This window comes from Antechinus flavipes, chromosome 1 (genome assembly GCF_016432865.1).
Source record: "Antechinus flavipes isolate AdamAnt ecotype Samford, QLD, Australia chromosome 1, AdamAnt_v2, whole genome shotgun sequence".
In the NCBI taxonomy this organism is placed as follows: domain Eukaryota; kingdom Metazoa; phylum Chordata; class Mammalia; order Dasyuromorphia; family Dasyuridae; genus Antechinus; species Antechinus flavipes.
Genome location: NC_067398.1, coordinates 343,176,050 through 343,202,618, shown reverse-complemented (window position 1 = coordinate 343,202,618; position 26,569 = coordinate 343,176,050). Strand labels below are relative to the sequence as shown.

The window sequence follows — 26,569 nt, the reverse complement described above, 5'->3', positions numbered from 1 at the left end:
ACAAGATAACTTGTAAACTGTAAGATATATACAGAGTAGATGGGAAAGCATCAGTGGTAGGAAGACAGGAAAAGGCCTACAGAAAGTGAAATTGGAGCTGAAAACCAATAGGTAAGAAGGAAGAATTTTTCTAGTATGTGGGGAAAAACATTGAAAAGGCACAAAGAATAGTAAATCAGCCAGTATAGCTGGATTGTAGACTCCAGCTTCCAAGTAGGGAAGGAAGTATAAAAAGTATACAAGAGAAAGGAATCGGGCTGCGAGGGTTAGCCAAACAGGATTGTAGACTTTATCCTATCGGGAATGAGGAACCATGGGAGTTTATTGAGTTAATCGCTAGGAGTGATGTGGTCAGAAGATGTATTAGGAAAATTACTTTGGCAGCTGAATCGAGGTGAATGGGAGTGAGAAGCTTGAGGCTGGGAGATCAACAAAAAAAGGTTCTTGAAATAATTAAGTTAAAGGACAAGAGCCTGAACCAGTATGGTGGCTGCAGAGAGGAAGGACAGTTACAAGAGACATGAAGGTAGAAACCACCTTAGCAACAGATTGGATATGTGAAGTGAGAGGAATCAAGGCCGACACTTTTCTGGGTCCTGGTATATAAAATTGGGTAACTTCTAAATTCCTTTAACTCTAAATCTGATCCTTGGAAAAAGGAAAAATCAACAATTTATAAAGCACTGTGTGAGGTAGCTAATGCAAGCAGCAGCATTTTATTAAGAAACAGGCTTAGAAAGGTTTCCCTGACTTGTTCTAATTTGCATAGTTAAATTAGGGGACTTGGGGGCTTGAAACCTGTTCTGGTGATTCCAGTACTCTATATTATATTACTCAGGCTGATCATCTCCCACCTGCTGTGTTGAACCTTTCCTCTATAGGAGCCGAGTTTATTTGTCCTTGGTGCCTTAATATATTATATTATTTAACTAGTATATTCCAAGACCAATTCACTAACTGCCACAGTTCCCCCCTTAATAAAAACATTATCTTCAAATTGATCATCTCATTCTATTCAGTTTGTCACATGTATCAGCAAGGTTACTCTTTGCAGACAGACTTAGAAAATAATTTTGTGACATTTCCTAGCTGTGTGACCCTGGGCAAGTCACTTAACTCCAATTGCCTCAGCCCAAAAAAAAAAAAATTGTGTTTATATGGTACATTTTTCAAAAGCTCTTTTGAGTCGCTAAAATGTACATAACCTTTGACTCAGCTTAACATAACAGTCCTTTGCACTCTAGATGATTTCACACTGGCAAATTGTATTGCTTTGACTAGCACTAGGTGTTTATTGAGGGAGTTCCCCCTGTTTTTCAGGGACTTGAGAGGCAGAAGCAGTTAATCCATCACATCTCTTGACATGCTAACTGTTCCTGTTTCTTGTAAAAGTGAACCTAGCCAGGTACTACCATGCTACCTCTTGAGTCTGTACCCCGCTGTGAGATCATGAACTTGGAGAGTATTACCATAGGACATAGGAGCACCTGCATTGTCCATACATGAACCTGCAATGAAAAGTGCTAATCAAGACAAGAATGAGCTTATGTCATGGATCAGCCCACTTATATAAATTACTACCGTTATCCCTCCACGTTACTACTTCTCAGAAGGGGGACTGAGGGAGGAAGGCATCCGCAAGTGTTTTCCTCACTCTGAAATTAATTAAACTACTTTAATCCCTGACACACCAGTCTCTGGTCAATTCTATTCAGCTCCAGCCATTCTTAGGTTAAAGGCTGGATTCCATCCAGTTGCCACTCCCCACAGTTTTTTTTATTCCAGTTTTTTTTTTTTATTCAACCAGTCTTAAATTTTGCATGCTGTCCTCTGCATATACGTTTATCCTTAGTTCTTTTTTCCAAATATATGCAAAGATAATTTTCAACATTGACCTTTGCAAAATCTTATATTCCAAATTTTTCTTCCTCTTCTCCCCAAGAGAGCAAGCAATCTGTTATAGATTAAAAATGTATGATTCTCTCAAGCCATTCTCCAATTGATAAATGGTCAAAGGATATGCAGACAATTTCAGATGATGAAATTGAAACTATTACCACTCACATGAAAGAGTGTTCCAAATCACTATTGATCAGAGAAATGCAAATTAAGACAACTCTGAGATATCACTACACACCTGTCAGATTGGCTAGAGTGACAGGGAAAGATAATGATGAATGTTGGAGGGGATGCGGGAAAACGGGGACACTGATGCATTGTTGGTGGAGTTGTGAACGAATCCAACCATTCTGGAGAGCAATCTGGAATTATGCCCAAAAAGTTATCAAACTGTGCATACCCTTTGATCCAGCAGTGTTTCTATTGGGCTTATACCCCAAAGAGATACCAAAAAAGGGAAAGGGACCTGTATGTGCCAAAATGTTTGTAGCAGCCCTGTTTGTAGTGGCTAGAAACTGGAAAATGAATGGATGCCCATCAATTGGAGAATGGCTGGGTAAATTGTGGTATATGAATGTTATAGAATATTATTGCTCTGTAAGGAATGACCAACAGGATGAATACAGAGAGGCTTGGAGAGACCTACATGGAATGATGCTGAGTGAGATGAGCAGAACCAGGAGATCATTATACACTTCAACAACGATATTGTATGAGGATGTATTCTGATGGAAGTGGATTTCTATGACAAAGAGACCTAACTGAGTTTCAATGGATAAATGATGGACAGAAACAGCTACACCCAAAGAAGGAACACTGGGAAACGAATGTGAACTATTTGCATTTTTTATTTTTTTCCCAAGTTATTTTTACCTTCTGAATCCAATTCTCCCTGTGCAACAGGAGAACTGTTCAGTTCTGCAAATATGTATTGTATCTAGGATATACTGCAACATATTTAACATATATAGGACTGCTTGCCATCTGGGGGGGGGGGGGGTGGAGGGAGGAAGGGGAAAAATTGAAACATAAGCGAGTGCAAGGGATAATGTTGTAAAAAATTACCCTGGCATGGATTCTGTCAATTCAAAGTTATTATTAAATAAAATAAAATTAAAATAAAAAAAATTTAGGTAAAAAAAAATGTATGATTCTCCTAAACATTTCCATATTCATCATGCTGTGCAAGAAAAAATAAAATCAAAAGGGAAAAAAACCACAAAGAAGAAAAAAGAAAAAAAGCAACACCAAAGGTGAAAATACTATGTACTTTGATCCACATTCAGTCTGCAGAATTCTCTCTGGATGCAGATGGTACTTTCTTTCCATCACAAATCTATTGAAATTGCCTTAAATCACTACATTGTTGAAAAGAGCCAAGTCTATCACAGTTGGTCATCATATAATCTTGTTACTGTGTAAAATGTTCTCTTGATTCTGCTCAGTTCACTCAGCATCAGTTCATGTTAAGTCTTCCCAAGCTTTTCTGAAATCAGCTTATTCATCATTTCTTATAGAACAATAATATTCTATAACATTCATATACCATAACTTATTCAGGCATTCCCCAAATGATAGGCATCCACTCCATTTCCCTACAAATATTTTTGCACATTTGGGTTCTTTTCCTTCTTTTGTAATCTCTTTGTGATGTAGACCCAGTAGAGACACTGCTGGATCAAAGGGTATGCACAATTTGATAGCTTTTTGGGCAGAGTTACATATTGCTCTCCAGAATGGCTGGATCATTTTACAACTCCACCAACAATACATTAGTGTCCCAGTTTTCCCTACATCCCTCCAACATTTATCATCTTTTCCTGTCAGCCAATCTGAGAAGTATGAAGTGGTACCTCAGATTTGTCTCAATTTGCATTTCTCTAATGAATAGTGATTTGGAGCATTTTTTTCATATGACTAGAAATGGCTTTAATTTTTTCATCTGTAAATGATTCTCCTAAACATTTCCATATTCATCATGCTTCTCTGCAAATAACTTAAATAAAGTGGCAACATACAGATTTGTCATATATATTTTCCAATCTTAAAATAATGTATTGTTCCATGTTTGGTTTTAACTGTTGGTTCTGGGCCAGCAAACAGATTAGTCAGGAAATAAGATGATCTGGTACTCCCATCTCTTTGAGGACTTGCAACATTTTATTAGGATCCATACTGTCAAAGGCTTTAGTGTAGTCAACAAGGCAGAAATAGATGTTTTGTTTTGTTTTTTCTAGAACTCTTTTGTTTTCTCCATAATCTATCATATGTTGATAATTTGGTCTCTAGTTCCTTTGCCCCTTTGAAAACCAGTTTGCTCGGATGAATACAGAGATGAATGGAGAGACCGACATGGACTGATGCTAAGTGAGATGAGCAGAACCAAGAGATCATTATACACTTCGACAACAATATTGTATGAGGATGTATTCTGATGGAAGTGGATTTCTATGACAAAGAGACCTAACTGAGTTTCAATGGATAAATGATGGACAGAAACAGCTACACCCAAAGAAGGAACACTGGGAAATAAATGTGAACTATTTGCATTTTTGATTTTCTTCCCGAGTTATTTTTACCTTCTGAATCCAATTCTCCCTGTGCAACAGGAGAACTGTTCGGTTCTGCAAATATGTATTGTATCTAGGATATACTGCAACATATTTAACATATATAGGACTGCTTGCCATCTTGGGGGGGGGGTGGAGGGAGGGAGGGGAAAAAAAACGAAACATAAGCAAGTGTAAGGGATAATGTTGTAAAAAAATTATCCTAGCATGGATTCTGTCAATACAAAGTTATTATTAAATAAAATAAAATTAAAAAAAAAAGAAAAAGAAAACCAGTTTGCTCTTCTGGAAATTCTCAATTCACATACTGCTCAAGTCTAGCTTAAGGAATCTTAAGCATAACTTTGTTGATATGTGAAATGAGCACAATTGTTCAGTAATTTGAACCTTCTTTAGCATTGCCCTTCTTTAGGATTAATTGATCTTTCCAGTCCACTGGACTATATATTCCAAATTTTCTGGCATAGTGAATGCTTTTGTTCTCAAAGAGGACCAATGTCATCAAAGGATGCAGTTTTGACTTGTGCATGGATTGGACTTAAGGGAGGAAAAGCTGTGCAAAATTGTCAGTCATATTGACTGAAGCACTGTAATGTTATCTTTTAGAGTTTAAGTAGCTCAACTGAAATTCTGTCTCCTCCACTTTTCTTGAAGACATTATTGATAAGATTGCTTTAACTCTTCAGATCTGAGTCCAACACCTAATCTTACAACTAAGAGGGAAATCCAATGAGTTCTATTCAAGCTTGAATGAAAACAGATCCTTTTTTTTAAGATAGCCTAAGGCTAGAAATGATCTGGTATAGAGATATTTTCCCTGTCCAAGAGTAATATAATGATGGGTTGACGTCAGTTACTTATTGGAAGAGCATATATTTGAGATTCTGCCATGATTGTGTGCCATAACCTTCCTTTGATTAATAATCTGCTGGCCTTATTTCTAAAATAATTTAAAAATCCAGAAATTCTATCTCTAAAATGTTTTTAAATGTCACAATATCTTTAATTTTTGAAGAAATCTGTCTTTCCCATTCTATTTTCTTCTTTTTCTTTGCATTGCTCATTTCAGAAAATCTTATTTCTCCTTTTTATTCTCTGGAATTGTCCATTCAAGTGGGTATATCCATTTTCCCTTTCCTTTTCCCTTTCTTTCTTTTCTCAGCTATTTGTAAAGCCTTATCAGATCGCCATTTTGCTTTCTTGCTTTTTTTTTTCTTTAGGAAAAAAATTTTTGGCTGCCTTTTGTATAATTTTGTGAATCTCTGACCATGGTTTTTCAGACACTCTATCTACCAGATCAAATTCTTTAAATCTATTAATTACCTCTACTTCATATTCATAAGGGATGTTATTTAGATAGTGGAGTGTTTTGCCATTTCCTTCTCCAAACTGCCCATCATAGTTTCATTCCCATTCATGGGAAGACTTCCATTCACAGATTAGAAGTGAAAACTTCAGATTCAAATACTTGGAGTGAGTGGAGGTAGGCTTTATTATGTTTCTTGCAAGAAGCATGTGATATACATTTAAGAGAGCACACATGCAGTTTACAGAAGCCAGAAGTAGCCATAATTTTCTTTAATCCAACCCTAACTCTAACTCCTCCTCCTCAGGGTTTCCATTAGAGGAAGATCCTTCCTAAATATAACATTTCATGATACTCCCTCTACATACACTCTTTGATCTGTTTCCATGTTCCCCCCTCCCTTTGCCACATCATCACATGTTAAAAAATGGTGGATGTCTCCTCCATAAGGAAGAAATTAATATACATCAGGGTTATTAAGCATGCTTAATTAAAATTTAGCTTGCCCTGGGCATAAACTCAAGTCACTTGCATTCAACCAGCACCTACTTCTGCTGACAAGACATTCTTTAATTCTCTTCAGCCAGGATGTACTGACCCTAAAGCTTATATCACATTCTTTCCTACCAACAGAAAGAAAGGCTGTGAGACTGAAACTTTTCAGCTGTGGAAACAAAACCTTCCAATTTTATTTCTCACAACTAGTTATGCAAGTTCTTCCATCACCAGGCAGTGATCTAGGAAGGGATAATATTTATTTATATATAACATGTATAATATTTGTATATATGATATATGTATATTCGTGTACATGTGTATATATGTATTAAAAATATGCTTGTATGGGAAGTTCAACTTTGTTATATGTTATATATAAGATACATTTTAATATATTATACATTTCATATAAAACATTTATATATTATAAATACTATATTGTATTATAATATCTATATACATTGAACACATAGTTCATTTTTATATCATGTATGATATGCCTTTATATGTAAAAAATGTGTGCACAGATTACATTTGTGTGAATATATATGCATATATGCAAATCACTGGGGCAGCTATAGATGGTAATGATATATATAGGACTAGGCTTGAAGTCAGGAAGACTCATCTTCCTAAATTCAAATCTGGTCTCTGTATGACAATTGTTTGCCTCATTTTTTTCATCTATAAAATGACCTGAAGGAAATAGCAAACCATTCCAGTGTCTTTGCCAAGAAAACCCCAAATTGGATCACAGAGGACTGGCACAAGACTCAACAACAATAAATAAAAATTGACGCAGCTAGGTAACTCAAAGGATAAAGTACAGTGCTGACTTTGAAATCAAGAAGGCAACTCACTTAAATGTCCTTTCCTAGGGTCTCAGGGAAAGTGCATTTAACGTTAGGACACCATAGACAATAATAAGGATAAGAAGTACTTAGGTTTTACAAAAACATTTTAAATATTAACTTATGCGATCCTCCCATGACAAATGTAATCGTCTGCCAGACGCAAAATTTAAGCCAAGAAATTAAGGACAGTGTCTGAGGCTGGATGGGAGGTAACTCAGGTTTTCTCAACTCCCGAGTCCCAGGTAGTACCACCATGAAAAATGCTTCATTGTTAAATGTATCAACAGCCAAAAGGCAAAACATAAATATGTCTAGAGCCTAGACTGGGGCCTAGGGATTTACAAAGATTAGATAGGACGCTCTCTTATGAGTGGGCAGTCTACAATCTAGCAGGGGTTAACGACAGCCATGTTGCATCTGCATCATCTGTAGCCCGGATTACAGCAGTTGGGCGCGGTCCGCCCAGCGCCAGGCCCCGGCGGAAAAGCGGGGCTTACAGCAGGAAGCCCGGGAGGTCGGCCCATCTGACCGCGGGAGCCCGCACGCCCTCCCCCAAGAGCGGCTCCGGCGCAGACTGGGGACGCGCGTGCTCATCAATCAGCATTAGGGAAAAAGGCTCCGCGTGGGGATGGGACTTGGAGGGAACCTCCCTACTCCTCCCCCGGGGATGAGGGAGGTGGGGGGATTGACCTTTGCCCGCATCCCTGGGGCCTGGCGAGGAGCCAGCGCGCGCGAAGGATGGTTTGGCGGGAAGAGTTGCGAGGGAGCTGAACGCCCCACGGGCTGCGGGAAGGGGAGCAGCGGAAGGGGTCCTCTCGGAGGATTCCCGGGGGCAGGAGTGGGCGCCCCGGTCCCTGGTAGCGAGTAGTTGGGAAGGGGAGGCCAGAGCTGATAGAGATGGGGCGTATCCGCGATCGTTAAGCCCCGCCCCGCATCTATGGGGTGCCCGGAGGCGGGGTGGAAGCGTGTCCGGGCCTGAATCCGGCCTTGCCCCGCCTCCTCCCACCCTCGTCCTACCCTTTTCCCTGGGCTAGGGCTCAGGCCCCCTGTCTGGCCAAAGATGGCGCTGAGGACAGTATCGGCATTAAAGAGGGGCCTCGGCGGCTCGGGCCTGGGGCTCCTTCGCTCAGGTCAGATTTCCTCCGCCACCGACCTCCCAGCAGGGGGCCGTGCGGAGTGGGGCGGGGAGGGCTCGGGCGGGGCGCGGCGGGGGAGCCTCCTGGACCCGACCTCGGCTGGAAGAACAGCTGGCCAACCTGTCCTGTTGGGCCGACCTGGAAATCTATCTCCCTACCCTGTTCGACCGATCGCAAATGCTTGGGACGGGCAGGTAGTGGACTGGCAGGGTCTGGTTTATGTTTCCGGGGAGGCTTATGGGACCCCCTCCTTGCCAGATGTTCGTTCCCCACTCTCCCCCACCCTGCCCCGTGCTCTCCTCGATTATATATCTAGTTATCTCCTTCCCTACCAAAAAACCTTAGGAGACAGTGTCAATCGTAATAATAAAAGAGGAAATGGAGTTTTGTCCGTCCTGTAAATAAAAAGTTTTTTGTTTTTTTTTCCTTTGAGTGCCCTGGACCTTTGAATAAGTCATAAAAATGTCAATCACCTTCAAAGGTCAGTAGTCCGGGGCTTAACCTCATAAGAAGGATGTAATGCACCAAGTTCTTTCAGGGAAGGAGAATTCTGTTCTTCCCCAGGTGGAGACCAAACTCTCTTAGTAGATATGCTAACCCTGCAGAAAAGGTAATAGAGAAAATGTGCTTCTATATTTACAGGAAACTTTCTTCCCTGTGCTGCTCAACATAGACTGGAAAAAATGCCGAGTTACATAGACTACCCCGCAACAGCAAGAAGGTCATTTAGTAACCATCGAATTATAGTGGATATGGATCAAATTCTTGGTAATGCCATTAGGAACTTTGTTCTCCTAAATTACTTCTCTGTACAGAGTTGGATTTGTTTCTTTTTTACTTTCCCCTTAGGCTTCCCTTTCAAAGGTGTTACTTTTCTGTCATGCAATTTTTTTTTTTCACTATGTCTTTCACCATGGTTCATGATATTCAAAGAAAAGATTAATGTCTTATTAACAAACAGTCCACTAGTTTCTGGCCCAATTTTCTTACACTATTTAAGTTGGAAAGGACTTTTGTGATTATCTAGTCCAATCTCTTAGTTTTTTGCAATTGAGGAAAATGAGATCCAGAGAGGTCAAATAATTTATCCAAGATAACTTATGAATAATTAAAGCTTTGTGACAAAATCCACCTCTCCATCAAAATCTTCTACTTCTTTTTTACCCTACACTATTTTTTAAATTTAGTCTTTCATGTAAATGTAGATTTATTTGCAAAGATAGTTTTTCTGCTACAAATTGATGTCAGATTTCCTTTTTTATTGAAAATTTTTGAGTTGTCCGAAATCTTCATTCTGTCCCTTTTAATCTTCCCCCTCACCTTATTGAGAAAGAAAAATTAAGTTATTGCTGTAAACAACTCTAATTAAGCAAAACAAATCCCCATGTTGCCATTCCTCCCAAAAAAGTCTTATTCTCCACAAAATGCTTCACTTCTCAGGAAATGGATAGCATATTTGATCATGATTCCTTCTGGAATCTGATCTGTGTTGCTAAGCTGTTTGTACGTTGTATGAATAGTATAAAATGTTCTTGTATAAATAATTCTGGTTCTATTCTTTTTACTTAGTTTTAGTTCATACAAGTCTTACCAAGTTTCTCAGAAACCATCCCCTTTTACATGTCTTTTAGCATAATAATATTTCTTCAATTTATATACCACAATTTGTTCAGTCATTTCCCACCTGATGGGTAACCCCCTCAGTTTTCAATTCTGTGACATCAAAAAAAAACAAACAAAAAACTGAACTTTTTATGTCTCGACTCTGCAATATTTTTTGCTATGATTACATTTTTTCAATTTGTTTATTATTTCTTGTTGTTTCATAAAGTTATTAATCTTTTTTCATTATAATATTCATGGTAGTTCTTGATCCTCTTGTGCCAAATTAATCTTCCCAATTCTTTATTCCATAATTCTCATTTCTTTTCCATTTTTTCTTTAAATGCTCTTATTTAATTCTTACTTTATTTTATTTTATTTTTTTTGCTGAGGCAGTTGGGTTTAAGTGACTTGCCCAGGATCCCACAGCTTGGAAGTCTGAGGTCAAATTTGAATTCAGGTCCTCCTGACTTCAGGGCTGGTACTCTATCCACTGCGCCACCTAGCTGCCCATAATTCTTACTTTATCTCTGAAGAATTGTAGTGTGCAGAAATTTATGTGCTTATAAATGCTTTGAAGTCATTCTCTTCTTGGTTTTGTGTCTTGGAGTGTCCCTATCACACTAATAGTTTGCTCATTATTCCAATCTAGTTCCTTACTTTAGACTTTGTTATTTCTTTAGTCTTTGCAGATTTTTAAAAATTTTTAATAGTGTTATATTTTTTCCAATTACGTATGATAGTTTTCAACATTCACTTTTATAAGATTTTGAGTTCCATTTTTTCTATCTCTCCTTGCCTTCCCCAAGACAGCAAGCAATCAGATATAGGTTATACATGTACAAACATTTTAAATCTATTCCCACATTAGTTATGTCATGAAAGAAGAATCTGAATGAAAGAAAAAAAATGAAAATAGTGTGCTTTAATCTGTATTCAGACTCAGTAGTTCTTTTTCTGGATATGGTTAGCATTTTCCATCATGGATCTTTTGGAATTGTCCTTTATCATTTCATTGCTGAAGAGAGCTAAATCTACAAAGTTCATTATTGCATAGTGCTGTTATTACTGTGAACAATGTTAGCTGGTTCTGCTCACGTAACTTAGCATCATCAGTTCATGTAGAGACTTTTACATTATGATCATTCCCTGCACACCTTTGGTCAGAATGTCTGGGCCGGTCCTATTGCTGCTTTCATGGCCTGTTGGTTGCTGTGTTATTCCAAGATCTCAGGGGCAGCTTAGGCTGAGAACCTGAAAGCTTTCAGTATATTCAATATGATCAAAATCTCATCACTGCCCCCTTTGTCTGAGCTCTGAAAAGTTCCTGACCTGAGTTTTGAGTATGAGCAACAGATCTGTGGGCTTGTTGCATTTGAAGTTTCAAAAGACAAATGCTAGACTCAGTCAGCTGAAAAGTGCTAGATTCCTGTCCTGGCTTTTTCCTTGTAGATTTTAGACTGAGCTAGAAGCTGCTACTTGCTCAGTATACAGTTCATGACTTCACCTCAACCTGGAACTATACTTAGGCCCCATTATGAGTCAATTGGATTTTTGACCCAGAATTGGGTGAGCAGAGCTGCCAGTTGACACACTTATTCCTATGCTCTATACAAATTTAGGTCCTTCTCTGTTGGATCTGAGACTTCTTCTGGCTTCTAACTTTTACTCAACCATGTGCATTATTGGCTGGACCTCCAGTGTGATGATCTCTTTCTGTCTTTCGGGAAAAACAATTCTGTGATTTTTTTTCTTGTATTTTTTTATAAGAATTTTGTCTGATATATTTTCTAAATCTTTTGGGAAAATTTATGGGGAAGAATGCTTTATTTCTTCTTGCTACTCCACCATCTTGGTTCAACATCAGGTCAAACTTCTCTACATATTTCAATAGTATTTTTGAATCTTCTTGCTCAAATTAGTTTGTTGGATACTTTGTAATATCACATCCCTGTTTTAAGAAACTTACAGTGTAAAGAGGATAAAAGAATCTAATTAGCAAGTTTTTAGTAAGTACATTCTGCATATGCAGCCTTATTGGAGTCTTCATGGGAAGGGACACATAATGGAACCACTCTTTTCTCTCTTAGTCCTCAAAAAAAAATATTAATCAAGCAACAGGTATTTATTGAGCACCTACTATTTGCCAGGCCATATAAGCACAAAGAATGAAACAATTACTATTCATAGGAGCTTATATTTTAATGAGGGAGTTGACAAGTACTGAACATGTTAAAAAATCATATACAATGTAAATGTAAAGTGAATCAATACATATGTATACAAAATAGTTAAATGCAAGGTGGTTTGGGAGGATTTGGAAAGTCTTTTAGGTATAAAGGTGGGCTCCTTGAGGGAGAAGTGACTTCCATGTCAGTTCATCATGTCATGATCACCAACTGAATACAGGCTATTTCACTTTTCTCTCTTGCCCTGTTTGTATCTGTTCCTGACTAAACACAAATGTTGGTTTAGAGGCCATCTGAAATAAACATGAAGCATGTTTGCTTTTCTATCTCTCTCTCTCTCTCTCTCTAAAAGAGAGGTGAAAGGTGAAGAGGAGAAAGTTCTGTGATTAGAAATAGGAGAGACCTGGATTTAAATTTTGTCACAGGCAAAAAATGAATTGTCTGACTAGGCAAATCTTTTCATCTCCCTGAACCTTAATTTTTTTTCCCCCCTGAGGCAATTGGGGTTAAATGACTTGCCCAGGGTCACCCAGCTAGGAAGTGTTAAGCACTTGAGACCAGATTTGAACTCAGGTCCTTCCGACTTGAGGGCTGGTGCTTTACCTGGTACCACCCAACTGCCCCTGAGCCTTAATTTTTATCTATAAAATGAATAAATGAATGGAAAAGTACTTACGTACTTAATATATATTAAACACTGGCCTCAGTATTGTGGCTATAAGACCCTCCCCTCTCCAAAGGAGCTCATATTCTAATTTGAGTGGAGAATTTCAGAAAAGGAGTGGATTTAGGGGTAAAAGTTAATGAATTCTCTTTTGGACATGCTGAGTTGGAGAGCCCAAGAAATACCTACTTGGAGCTATATAATTGGCAGTTGAAGATTTAGGACTAGAGCTCAGTAAAGAAACTAGGGCTAGATAATATAGAGATCAGAAAGTCATCTGCCAGAAATCACAGTGGAACTGATGGGAACTATTGAGCTTACTATAAGGGAGCATACAGAAAAAAGCACCAGATTAGAGCTTTAGAGACTTACACAGAGTTAGAAGGTCTTATATTAGTTAAGAACAGCAGAGGAAGTAAGTACCAGGAAGAGTAATCATTCCAGTAGGAGTTGAACCAAGAGAAAAAAAGTGATAAATTGCTGAGATGTCAAGATCAATGAGGATTTAGAGAAGGCTGTCAGTTTTGGCAAATTAAAAATCATTAGTTACTTTAGCCAGAGGTGTCTAAATAAAGTGACTACATTAAAAGTAATCATGCAAAGATAAGTTGCAATCTGCACCAGTGGAGAGAGTGCCCAGTTCTTTAATCACTAAATCAAAGAACTATAGAAGTATTGAAATTAAATATATATTTTCTTTAAAGCAAACAAATAAACTAATTCTTAAATATATCCTAATGCTTTTTCAGTGTAGTATAGTGAAAAGTACGTGAAAGTTAAGAAACTAGAGACTTATCTCCTATTTGTTTGACCTTGGGCAGCCAATCTGTCATTCAACCTGAATCCCAGTTTCCCCATTTATAAAATAGTTTTTGCTGGAAAAAAAAAAAAAAAAAAGAAGAGATAGAATGTTTAGATCACTTTGTGAATTGTAAAGCACAATATATTTTAGCTATTTTTAGTATCTGTTAGTATAGTTTTCTTGATGAGTTTCTTTGAAGAGGAATATAAATATATTAAGAACGTACATTAGGTCTTTTTTTCCCTGTAAAGTTACTTAAGTTCATAATTTTAAAATTTCTAATTTTTGAAGTTGAACATTTTTTTTTAATCCTAAATTGTTCTGCAATATAGGCTAAGACCACATATATGCTTTCAAACAAAATCCAAGGATCTTAAACAGTATTTATTTTGAGCCTCCTAATTAAGCAGATAGCCTTACTTTTTATCAGTAAGAAATAAAATCAGATACTGCAACTTTATCATAGACAGGGGAACAGAACTTACCCAAAAGGATATTCTGCCCCATTTCCTCATTTTACATATGTGGAAGTAAGGCCCAGAGTAGTTAGGTGACCTCTCTAAAAGTTCTACAACTAGCAAATAGAAAGGTCAGCATTGGAATCCAGATGCATTGATTCTTACCCAAGTAAGCCTGCCACTTTACCAGCCTCCTCAGCTCTTTTGCTGCTGAGGATCTGTTTTGATCCTTTGATTCCTTAAAGCTTAGAGTGCATATGGAACTGATCAGTTTTAGATAGACTTGTTTTTTATGAAGGCAACAAAGGACTAATCTGTAAAGCAAAACACATTAAAAAAAATGTCCACTAGAATTATACATACAAAAACATCTTAATGTTTTTAATTATACATATATACACACAAACACACATATTCTATTGGATATCTTCTAAAGCTTGATTGGCTCAACAAGTATGAAAAATAAATAACACTGGTGATATTTTCTTAGGGGTATACTAGTAAATATTTTACAACCAGTTCTCCAAGGGAACTCCTAGTAAAATATTCTTTAGCATTGGGATGATTATGGAGCTCTTCAGTAAGCTTTCTCCTTAAATCAGTGCTAGTGCTATTCTCTCCAGAACACTTTGGAATCCCTAGAGAAGATATAATTGTTTAGTTGGTAGGTAAAAGAGGAACAGTATGACATTGTATGAAGAGCACTGGGCTTGAAATAAAAAGACTTGGATTCAAATCTTGACCCAGCTATTCTTTTTTTGTGAGCTTGAGCAAGTCACAGAAACTTTTTTGGATTGAAACTGTTAGGATTTTTAGTCTTTGATCAGTGAACTTGTTTTTTAAAATATTTTGATAGGGGCAGCTAGGTGATGCAGTGTGAATAGAGCACCAGCCCTGAAGTCAGGAGGACCTGAGTTCAAATCTGCCCTCAGACACTTAACATTTCCTAGCTATGTGACCCTGGGCAAGTCACTTAACCCCAGCTGCCTGGGGGGAGGGGAGGTAGAAGGGGAGAAATATTTTGATAACCATATTTTTTTTCTTTTCACTAGTATTTTATTTTTCTAAATACATATACAGATAGTTTTCAGCATTCATTTTTGTAAAACTTTGTGCTCCAAAATTTCTCCCTCTCTCCCTTACTTTCCCTTTCCCCAAGGCAACAAGTAATATGATAATAGGTTAAATATGTACAATCTTTTAAAACATATTTCCACATTTGTTGTACAAGAAAATCGGACCAAAAGGGAAAAAATGAGAAAAAAAACAAACAAAAGATAAAAATACTATTTTGATCCACAATCAGTCTCCATAGTTTTCTCTGGGTGTCATTGGCATTTTTTATACTTAGTTTATTGGAATTGTCTTGAATCACTGCATTGCTGAGAAGAGCCAAGTCCATTACAGTTGATCATTACATAATCTTGTTTTAACTTTGTATAACATCAGTTCACTCAGCATCAATTCATGTAAGTCTCTCCAGGTTTTTCTGAAATCAGGTTGCTCATTATTTCTTATAAAACAATAATACTCCATAACATTCATATACCATAACTTACTCAGCCATTCTCCAATGATGGACATCCACTCAATTTCCAGTTCCTTGCCATTACAAAAAGAGCTGCTACAAACATTTTTGCACGTATAGTTCTTCTTTTTTTTATTATCACTTTGCGATACAGATCCAGTAATGAGATTGACTGCTGGATCAAAAAATGTGCACAGTTTTATAGCCTTTTGAGCATATTGCTCTCTAGAATGGTTGGATCATTTCACAACTACCCCATCAACAATGTATTAGTGTTCCAGTTTTCCCATATTCCCTCCAACACTTATCTTTTCTTGTCTACTTGGCCAATCTGAGAGGTGTGAAGTAGTACCTCAGAGTTGTTTTAATTTGCATTCCTCTAGTCAATTGTGATTTAGAGCATTTTTTCACATGACTAGAAATGGCTTTAATTTTTTCATCTGAAAATTGTTCATTTTTTTTTTTTACCATTTTGATAACTATTTCAATATAGTTCATTTTCTTTGTTAATCTGTGCATGTGTGTTTATATGTATTTTTTTAAAACCTCGTTTTGAGAAGGGGTCCATCCCTAGGTGTCACTCTCACCGGGCTGCCAAAGGGGTTTCTCCAAGGATGTCACAAGGGCCCACGACACTGAAAAGGTAAAGCACCCCAGCCTAGATTATCTCAGAACCACCTGCTGTAAATCCTATAGAAATCTAGATATAAGCCTATAACTCTCTCCATGCTTACAGGCAAAATAAGCAGTCTTAATTTAAAAACCTAAAGAAACATTCTTTCAGGGTATATGCTAGGACCTAAAAATACCATTTTTTCTGCTTTAAAACACTTGTGTATTTGGGATCTGTTTTTTTTTTTTTTTTTAATTTATTAACAAGATATATGCATGGGTAATTTTTCAGCACTGACAATTGCAAAACCTTTTGTTCCAATTTTTCCTCTCCTTCTTTCCATCTCTCCCCCAGATGGTAGGTAGAACAATACATGTTAAATATGTTAAAGTATTTATTAAATACAACATATGTATACCTATGGGATCTGTTTTTATAGACAAAATAGAACAATCCGACAATCCATTTTTTACACAACCAGACCTTGTCTAGATTCCATTAGCTTTTAAATTCCCAAGATTCCTGGCTCTGATCTTTTTTTGTGGCAGGATCTTTTCTAAGAAGAAAGAGACAGGTTTTACACTTTGGGGTTTTTTTGTTTATTTGTTTGTTTCTGCTATAGAGTTGAATCTTTAAAAACAAATTATAGAATTTCTTTTAAAGTGCTGCCAAAAGACTTAAATCACAACCTCATTCTTTTTTTTCTTAAAGATAGCTAAATCTTGTTAACGGTGGGATTAGATGATTCGTATTCATTTTTTGCTACCTCATATATTTTACAATCTTTGAGCATGTTGGCAATTGCCAGTTGTATAAAATTTTCTGTTTTGATCTTTCACTTCTTTACCTTTTACCTCTTTACCTTTCACTTACTTTCTTTTTTTAGCCAGAGGCTTCTTTGCCAAGAAATTCTAGCTCAAAGAAAATAGTAACAGATTTAGGATGAGTTTAAAGTTTTTTTTAAAAGAAATGGGCTGCTTGTTTCTATCAGTTTCTATCTTCTTAATAAGGCATTTTGGGCATAGCAGTCAGTTGTTGAAAGCTATATATCTAATTTTTTTCACAGGTCCAAATCAGCAGAAATTAAATTTTAAACCTAAAGGAATATCTTTGTAAGAAAATAGAAAACTAAGGTTTTGAATTTTTTTTTTAAGTTTTTGTTAGCCTTTTATTTTAACATCACCTTAATTTGTAAATGTCTGCTTCTTAGGAAAGGAGGAGGAGTACATTTTTTTTCAGCTCTTGGTTATTGTACTTACCCAGTGTTCAGCTGTGGGCTTTTTGTTATATTTAGATTATTGTAATTGTGTTGGTTATTTTTCTGATTCTGCTCATTTCATTATAGGTACCAGTATGGATAATAAGTCTTCCTATAGGAACTAGGGACTGCATCTGTGATTTCGTTAGTATATAGAACTCTCTGCAAGGAAACTTTCATTGCCTCTTATGGAGTTAGAATCTCAATCCTAAAGCATTGGAAGGTTTAAGGGATTTAGAGCCACAAAGTCATTGTGGGCCAGAAGTGGGACTTGAACACAGATCTCCCTAGCTCTGATGGCTACCCTCTCTCCATCACACTTCTCAGTTATTTCTCCAAATTCTTCATATTCGTCATTTCTTCGAGCTATAATATCTTTTACCTTCATGTGCTAATTTCTTCCTCAGTTGATTAACTTCTACTTTGTTTCCAATTTTCTGCTACCACAAAAAGTGAAGCTCTGAATAATTTGGTGTGTATGGGACCTTTTTCTCTTTGACATCCCTGAGGTATATGCCTAACATAAAATCTCAGTTAGAGTATGGACACCAACAATCTTTTAACTACTAAATGGCCTTTTCTCAAATCTTCATTCTTAATGCCCTCCCTAGGAGTCCTCCAGACTCTTATAACAACCTCCTAGTTGGTCTTTGCACTTTCAGTTTTTGCCTCTTCCAATCCAGTGGTAATGGCCAGGGTAATCTTCCCAAAACACGAAGCTGTGAGTGAGGCAGCTAGGTGACTCAGTGCTGCTCCTATAGTCAGGAGGACCTGAGTTCAATCCAGCCCCAAACAATTACTGGTTGTGTGACCCTGGCAAGTCATCTAATCCCATTGCCTCCCAGAAGAAAAAATGAACTTCCAAAGGTTTTCTAGGTTCTCTAGGATGAAATACACAAAATCTTCATTTTGACTTTGAAGGCTCTTTGCCATCAGTCTTTGCAAACTGACTCTAGCTTACCTTTCCAGGCTTATTTCCTGTGAGATTCTTCTTCCCATGCTACTTTCCAGATAAACTGGCACTCTCTCCAATTTGGCATTCCATTTTGCCTTGTATAGGTGATCTCCTCTTACTTCTTTACTTCCTAGAATCCCTAGCTTCATGTGCCACTTCATATGGAAAGCTTTTATGGATCCAAGGGCATACCACTGTAAGAATGAGGTAAGGTAGAATTAACTCCAAGGCCTCCTTTTACCCCAGAGAGGATTTTTATATCCCCAGCACTTAGCACCTATTAAGTATTTAATAAATGCTTGTTGAGTAATTACTGTGCAAAGTAGTCTCAAGTAAAGACCCCATTAATCTGTAGCATTTGGTCCTTTTGCAACTTCAGGGAACTTAGCTCATACTTGATGCAAGAAATCTGATTCAGAGCTTTATCTATAATTCACAGTTTGAGATCAAACCTTTCTTAAAGTATTCTGTAGCTATCTTTTAGGAAATCCGAATGCCAGCCTCTGTAACCTTTGATTTCCTTAAATTTCTCACTATAGGCTCTAATCTAGTGTTCAGTAAACTTTTATATTCCATATATGTATGAGTTATACATAGCCAAAGGTTTATATAGACACACATTTCCTCTCTCTCACACACACAAACAAACAAAAACAGGAAACATCACAAGGGGAAGCAACACAAAAATACCAGTAGTCCTAAACAGAGAAGATTCCCATAGGCTTTTTCCTCTTCCTTAGGTTTCTGCATGCCCAGGAGACTGCTTCTCACATAAATTTTCCACATTTGGCCTCTTGTCTTAAAATGCTTTTCTCTAAAGGTAACACATTGCTTAGATAAATATAAAGTAAATTTTGCTTTCCAGAGGCTAAGATCTCCAAAGATGGCAAGGGAAAAGGATTAGAACACATTGATAATATTGTTGCCTTAGCATACCTCATAGGTCACAAAACAAACTGTTGAAAAATTAAAAAAAAAAAATTTCCATGTTCCATGCTCCTCAGCTGCATGAAGGGAGAATCTGTCAAAGGACAGAGAGTGGACATGATTCTCACCTTTCATGTTTTTTCCCAGAAAATGTGTTGAGGAGGTTCTGAATTTCTGTTATTCTAAAAGAAGAAAGAAGTTCTAGGCCCTCTTGTTTTCACAACTGATTTTAACCTTAAAAAGAACAACAACAAAAGTTAATAGTTGTGCTTCTTCATTTCTTTTCACATTCTCCCCTGTTCCAAAACATGAATGAATGATCAAGCAACATTTAAGCTGTCATAAAATCAGCATCTAGTTTTTGAACATTTGAGCAGATAGTATTCAATCTGTATTTACATCTTCCAAAACTGGCCATTTGAAAATTAAATCTTTCTAAGCAATAATCAGAGAGAAATAAAGTTGTCTTTTTTTGGTTAATATATTTTTATCATTAATCCTTATCATTTCCCAGGTAAAAAGGAAATGTACCCATAAACTTTTAGGGCATGAGCATGGAACTTAGGATAATAATGGGAAAGAGTCAAGAGAAAAGTGATGTGTTCCTTGCTCTGGAAATCCTTGTTTTTTATCCTTACTCAGTTACCATAAAGGTTTAAAAAAAATTGTTGAAAGAAATTGGTTGTACATTTTGGCAGTACAATACTGAATCCTTTAAACCCTTTTGCATCTGTGGTTAAATAAAAATGGAGAGATTAAATTATCAAAATTTAAAATGAACAAGGTGAAGTTACAATAAACAGAATATATAAAAAGAATTATCAGTGTTTACCATGCACATTTATAGAGCAGCAAATCTAAGAATTTAAAACAAGCAGGATAACCTACAAAAATATAAAATACTTATATTAAAAGAACATAAAATTGAAATCAAAAAGAATCCATTCTCAGAAAATAAAATTGAACTGACCTTAAAGGAACTATCAGGAAAAAAAAATCTGATCTACACAAACTTATAGATGAAAACATTTAGAAAATAATTAAAACTTATGCTAACACAAATTATTCTTAAAAATTGAGAAAGAGTGGCAGCTAGGTGGCGCAATGGATACGGCACCAGCCCTGAAATCAAGAGGACCTGAGTTCAAATGTGATCTCAGACACTTAACACTTCCTAGCTGTGTGACTCTGGGCTTAACCCTAATTGCCTCAGCAAAAAATAAAATAAATTGAGAAAGAAAACACTACCAAACACATTTTGTGACATATAGTTCTAATATCTAAGTGGAGAAGGCTAAAACAAAGAGAACCTTAGAACGATATTATGTAATGAATATTGATGTAAAAATTTTAAGTAAAATTCTAGCACAAACATCTTTAAAAATGATTCACTTTGATTAAATTGGATATTATACCAGGGATAAGCCAACATTAAGAATGCAATTAGCATAATGCTATTAAAGCTAGAATTTGCAAAACCATGTTATCATATCAATTGATATAATGGAAATATTTTTGCCAGTATAACACTCAGGCTAAAAAATTTGTGTAGGATTAAAATGTCCATTTTAATGTGTTAAGTATATATTTAAGACTAAAAACTAGCATTATTCGCAATACTGATATCTTGCAATAAATATAAAAATAATACAGACATCCTTCCTTCCCTCACTGTTATTTGATATAATTATAGAAATGTTACCAATAGCAATAAGATAAAATTAAAGATATAAAAATTGCAAAGAAGAGGCAAAGGTATCCTATTTGCTGACTACCCTAAGAAGTAGCAAAATAATTGGGAAAATAGCTTCAGTACAAGGTAAAACCACAAAACAATGACATATATTTACAGTAATGACAAAATCTAGGAGAATATGCCAGAAAGGGAAATCCCATTCAAAACAACTACAAAATGTAAAAATATCAAGGAGTCAATGTACCAAGCTAAGTACTATTTTATGATAAGATACATTACAGTCACTCTTTAAAGTTATAAAATATAACTGTAAAGATTCTCACTGATCATGATAGGGCTGTACTAATTTAATTAAAACAATGGATTAGATTACATTTTAATTAATTTACAAATTTAATGTTATATTGATCAAACTATCAATGGGCTACTTTATGGAGTTAGACAAAATAATAACTAAGCTTAAGGAAAATAATGGGGAAAAAGTTGGAGTGACTATATCTCATCTTATGTTGTAAAGCAATTAAATAAAATAGTCTATTAGGCAAAAAATAGAAAACCATATTATTGCAACAAACTATATTGAAAAAAAAACTTAATAATCGTGTGTTCAATACATCTGAAAACATAAATTACATGGGATAGAGCTGCTAGAAACTGAACTGATGGAAAAAGTAGAAAGCAATTTAATAGAAATTAAATTTAGATCAACATCTTTACCATCCATCACAGTAATTTCAAATTGGATAGAGACCATGAGTACTAAAAAATATAAAAATGTAAAGAAAATAAGAAATTAGGGAATGATATAGCTTCTATAGCTATATTCTATAGCTATCAGGGAATAGAGAAAATCACAAAAGACAAAAATTATTTCAATTAACATGAAATTGAAAAGATTTTGTATGAATAAAATTAATGCAGCTAGGTTAGGAAAGGAAGCTGTCTATTAGAAAAACATCTCAAGTAAAGGTCTAATGTCTACAATGTAAATGGAATTTTAAAATGTCTAAGACAAAGATTCATTCCATGATGGGCAAGTACTTACTGGATATAAACAAGTTGTATTGATATTTAAAGTAATTAATCATTGTGTGAAAAAAAAGAGATCATCAGCAAATCAAAACAACTCTGAGATTTCTCTTTAAACTTAACAGTTGGCACAAATGAAAAAAATATGTAATAGTTAATATTAAATACTTAATTAATATTATTTAATAGTTAATAATAAACTATTGAAGGAGAAAATTTTAAAGTATTGAAAATAATTCATATTTCTCAAACTAAGAAAATCCAGTTGCTTACAAAATGTGAGAAGTCTCAGAGTTGTATCAGCTGAATCACTATGTGTCTCAGAAATAAGGAAAAAAAGCTAGAGATGCAGAATCGTTCAACAAGTATTTATTATGTGCCAGGCACTATGCTAAGTTTTTCCTCCCCTCCAAAAAAATTATCTGGGGGGAAGTTAGAATAACCCTGAAATGAAGTTCCTATCATTTATAGAAATGAAAATTCAAGGCAAAGAAATCTGCATAGATCTCTTAAATAAAATAGAAATACTTTTCTTCCATGCAAACTTGGGACAAGACATTCTCTTTCACAATTGTAAACACCTTTGCTCAATATGTCTTACTCATTTGTGCATCATCTGACAGTTATCTCTATGATCGCATTGATCAGAAATTTTTATGATCCTAAAATATGTATAAGGAACCTCCTGGAAGAAAATGTTGAAGGCACTGCATTTCATCTTACTCAGCCACATGTTTCCTTACCATCTAACAATAAACACGGGCAAATAGTGGAATCTCTCAACTTTTCATTAAGTTCCATGACTCTGAATATGTAGTCTGATTTGAGAACTATTTGCAGAAAACTGCCAGTTCATTTCATGTTTTCTTCTTGAGGACTTTTTGGGGCTGAGTCTGAGGCCAGTTCCCTAGTCATTTAGCTTCAGTATTGGAATAGCTTGAGCATTAGTGAGTCATTCAACATTCAACAAAAAAAAAGGTTTCTTAGTTAGCCATACCAGCAGAAGGCTATTGTTGGGGAAAGGCGAGCCATCCTGAGGATACTTGACATATCTTTGCCACCGGCCAAGAGTCAGAGATGATATAGGAGTTCTTGTGCTTAGTACTCAGGCAATAAGGAATTAACTGCAGCCTGAGCCCTTAGTTTCCCAAGCAGACATTCTCGAGTAATGTTTCCCTGCCTTGTGAGAAAAACATTAACCAAACCTGCCATGGGAACGAGGATGAGGGGGAGTTGAGGGGAAGAGAAGATTAGGAGATTACTCCTACCACATATGTCTTCAATTCACATGTACGCTGTTCCTGAAGATTATATACAAAGGAAACTGCATATGGCATAGTAGGTACTTATGGTCTCTTATAAGTGATTCTTTAATACCTTAAACATTGTATGGCCTCTTTTGTACAGCTTGCCTTGGTATTTTACTTGTTCCTTTTCTGTTCCCCTTCTCACCTTTGTTTTTCTGGATTAGAATCTGAGATTCTACTTCTCAGGACACATTGTACATTTATATTGGTGTGTGAACTACAGTTATCTTCATGGTAATCTTTTTTGCTTATACCCAATACACTACAAGCCAACATAACTAAATACATATCACATAAAATAGCATATTGTAGCCTTTGGGCAAATTGTGAAACCAAGTATTCAATCATCTTTCTGTTACCTCTCCAAGAAGTAGTAGTAAGTCTTTCATTTAATGGTGACTTTTACTTATTTGTTATGAGAATATGTCACTATTAATATTAAAGACCCCACATTTAGAATAACTGTAGTTAATATTAGAAACCTTTAAAAAAATTATTTTAGCACCTTCTACCTCTATTCCCACTTTTTTCCTCACCAGGTTATAAAAGAGAGCCACTTCTATACTTTATTTTCCTGTCACTTCAATCATCATTTAACAAAAATCCCCATTTAGAATATCTGTAGTTAATATTTATAGGAATCTTAAAAACTTATTTTAGCATCTTCTCTCTCTATTCTGGCTTTCCCCCTCCCCCCCACTAGATTATAAAAGTAAAAGGGGCCACTTCCATACTTTATTTTTCTATGGTTTCATATATTACCATGGTCAAAGAATTCACCCTAGTGGACAACCTAGAGATGATAAACTCCTCTAATCTTAGCTAGAAGATGTAGTCTGCTGCTAGGACAACATTAGAAGCCTCTCCAGCTTCTAGTGGACCTGACAGAGCTTACTTTCCACTAGCATAGCCTTCAAGAATCCAGGGGTACCTCAAAATTAAGATGAGGCATTTTTAATGAATTTGGTTGTGAAAATATTAAATATTCACAAATAGAATGTAGCAGTCCCCCCCCCAAAAAAAGAGATAATAACTAAGGATTTCTAAATGGAATGTAAGCATGATTTAATTCTAAGAAAGCAGTCAATATAATAAATAATATCAGAAGAAACACCAAAAGACTATTTTAACATCATTAGACTTAGAGAAATCCTTCAGTTAAATAATGCAGTAGTGCATAATATGAAAATATATAAAAAGAGAAGCATGAGGTAACTTTTAAGAATATATTTGAAGGAAGCTAAAAAAAAAAAAAAAAAAAAAAAAGGGACAGCTAGGTGGTTCAGTGGATAGAGCACCAGCCCTAAAATCAGTAGGATCTGAGTTCAAATTTGGCCTCAAACACTTAACACTTCTTAGCTGTGTGACCCTGGTTAAATTATTTAACCCCAATTGCTTCAACACACACAAAAAAAAACCCATCTGCTAGAAATGTCCAGTTTTCACATTCCTATCAAGCTATCTTAGAAATCTTAGTAATATAGCAGTTAAGCATGAAAAAAAAATTATAGGAACCTCTTTAAGAAAGTATAAAAAAAAAGTTCTGTTTTCCTAGAAAACCCAAGACAGTCCCAGTAAAAAATATATTTAACAAAAATACCCCTCTTTGTAGTTGATGTAAATCACAGTATTCTTTTTCCTTTCAGATTTTTATGATTTAAAATATCTATATATGTTTAGATTGCTAAATCCATTGAGTGTTGTGACTGGCATAAAGTATGAGCCTAAGTTCATACTTGACATAAAATTATACAGTTTTTCCTACAATTTTTATTAAATGAGGATTCTATTTTCCAGGGTTTTTGAAGCAAACACTAAGTATACACATACACATAGACACATCTATATATATATATATACACACACGTGCATTTAGATATATGCATATATGTGCGTATACATACACTATATTATTTCTAGATTTTGAAATTCTGTTCCATTTTTCTATTTACTTATGTTTTTCTAGTACCATAGTTTTTATGATTATTCCATTATAACATTATAATGTAAATAATATTATTATAGTGAAGTAATAGGATAAAAGATAATTTTAAATCAGTTATTATAAATTGGCAGTCCAGTCCACAGTACTACTCTTGAGTTGGAGAAATAGGGTTCACATCCATATAATACTTACTACCTGTGTGACCCAGGCAAAGTTCACTTAACTCCTGGTGCCTCAGTTTCTCCTATCTATAATATGTATGAATTGGACTGAGATCTCTTCCTGCTCCAGTTCTTTATTTGTGAATTTCATGCCTTTATATTATCTACAAGAATCAAGAAAAACTGACAGAAATTTTGTGGTTGTTCAGTTGTTTCCAACTCTCTGTGATTATTTGGAAGTTTTTTGGTAAAGATCCTGAAGTGGTTTGCAATATCTTTCTCCAGCTCATTTTACAAATGAGGAAACTGAGGCCAAAAAGACTTAAGTGACTTAGAATGACAAGAGGCAAAACTTGATATATCAATAGTTATTTTTGCTGTGAAACAGTTGAGTATAAGTACCAAAGGGAATTCTCTTTGCTTCAGGAAAGATTGTAAAGGGCTGAAACTATGAAAAGGTATACTTGAATCAGAAACCTGAGCACTTAAGGCTAATTACCTATTTGCTATGAGATAATGACTATTAGCATATGTTTGGAAAAAATGGCTCTTCTCACTTTGGGTGCTGGCTCAAAGTTAAGATAATCGCAGACAAGGATTAGAGGGAGGAGTGAGACAGGTCAGAGTCACTTGGCAGCAGGATGAGGAGGAGAAAGGTGGAGATTCTGGACTCCAGAATTGAGGGGAGAGCTTTGGCAAAACTCCTGCCAGTATAAATTAAATACAATATAAGTATACATGTCCAAACAGTTACTTTGCTGTACAAAAAGAATCGGACTTTGAAATAGTCTATGTTAGCCTGTAAAGGAAATCAAAAATGTAGGCGGACAAAAATATAGGGATTGGGAATTTTATGTAATGGTTCTTGGTCATTTCCCAGAGTTCTTTCACTGGGAGTAGCTGGTTCAATTCATTACTGCTCTATTGGAACTGATTTGGTTCATCTTATTGCTGAAGAGGGCCATATCCATTAGAATTGATCATCATATAGTATTGTTGTTGAAATATATAATGATCTCCTGGCCCTACTCATTTCACTCAGCATCAGTTTGTGTAAGTCTCTCCAGGCCTTTCTGAAATCATTCTGCTGGTCATTTCTTACAGAACAATAATATTCCATAATATTCATATACCATAATTTATTCAGCCATTCTCCAATTGATGGGCATCCA

At 35.8% G+C, this 26,569-nt stretch overlaps 1 protein-coding gene across 2 annotated transcripts in view; it reads left to right on the top strand.

Annotated features, from left to right (window-relative positions):
- Positions 1-8,083: 8,083 nt before the first annotated feature.
- The window catches only part of ECI1 (enoyl-CoA delta isomerase 1), a 29,805-nt gene continuing 11,319 nt past the window's right edge, over positions 8,084-26,569 (top strand). The window contains exons 1-2 of one of the 2 annotated variants that reach the window (XM_051969528.1): positions 8,084-8,257; positions 8,906-9,031. In XM_051969528.1, coding sequence (XP_051825488.1) covers positions 8,188-8,257; positions 8,906-9,031 — 196 coding nt within the window. In that variant the 5' untranslated portion in view covers positions 8,084-8,187. Of the gene's footprint in view, positions 8,258-8,343; positions 8,458-8,905; positions 9,032-26,569 lie in introns of those variants that run through there. The other variant, XM_051969529.1, reaches the window with a different exon arrangement.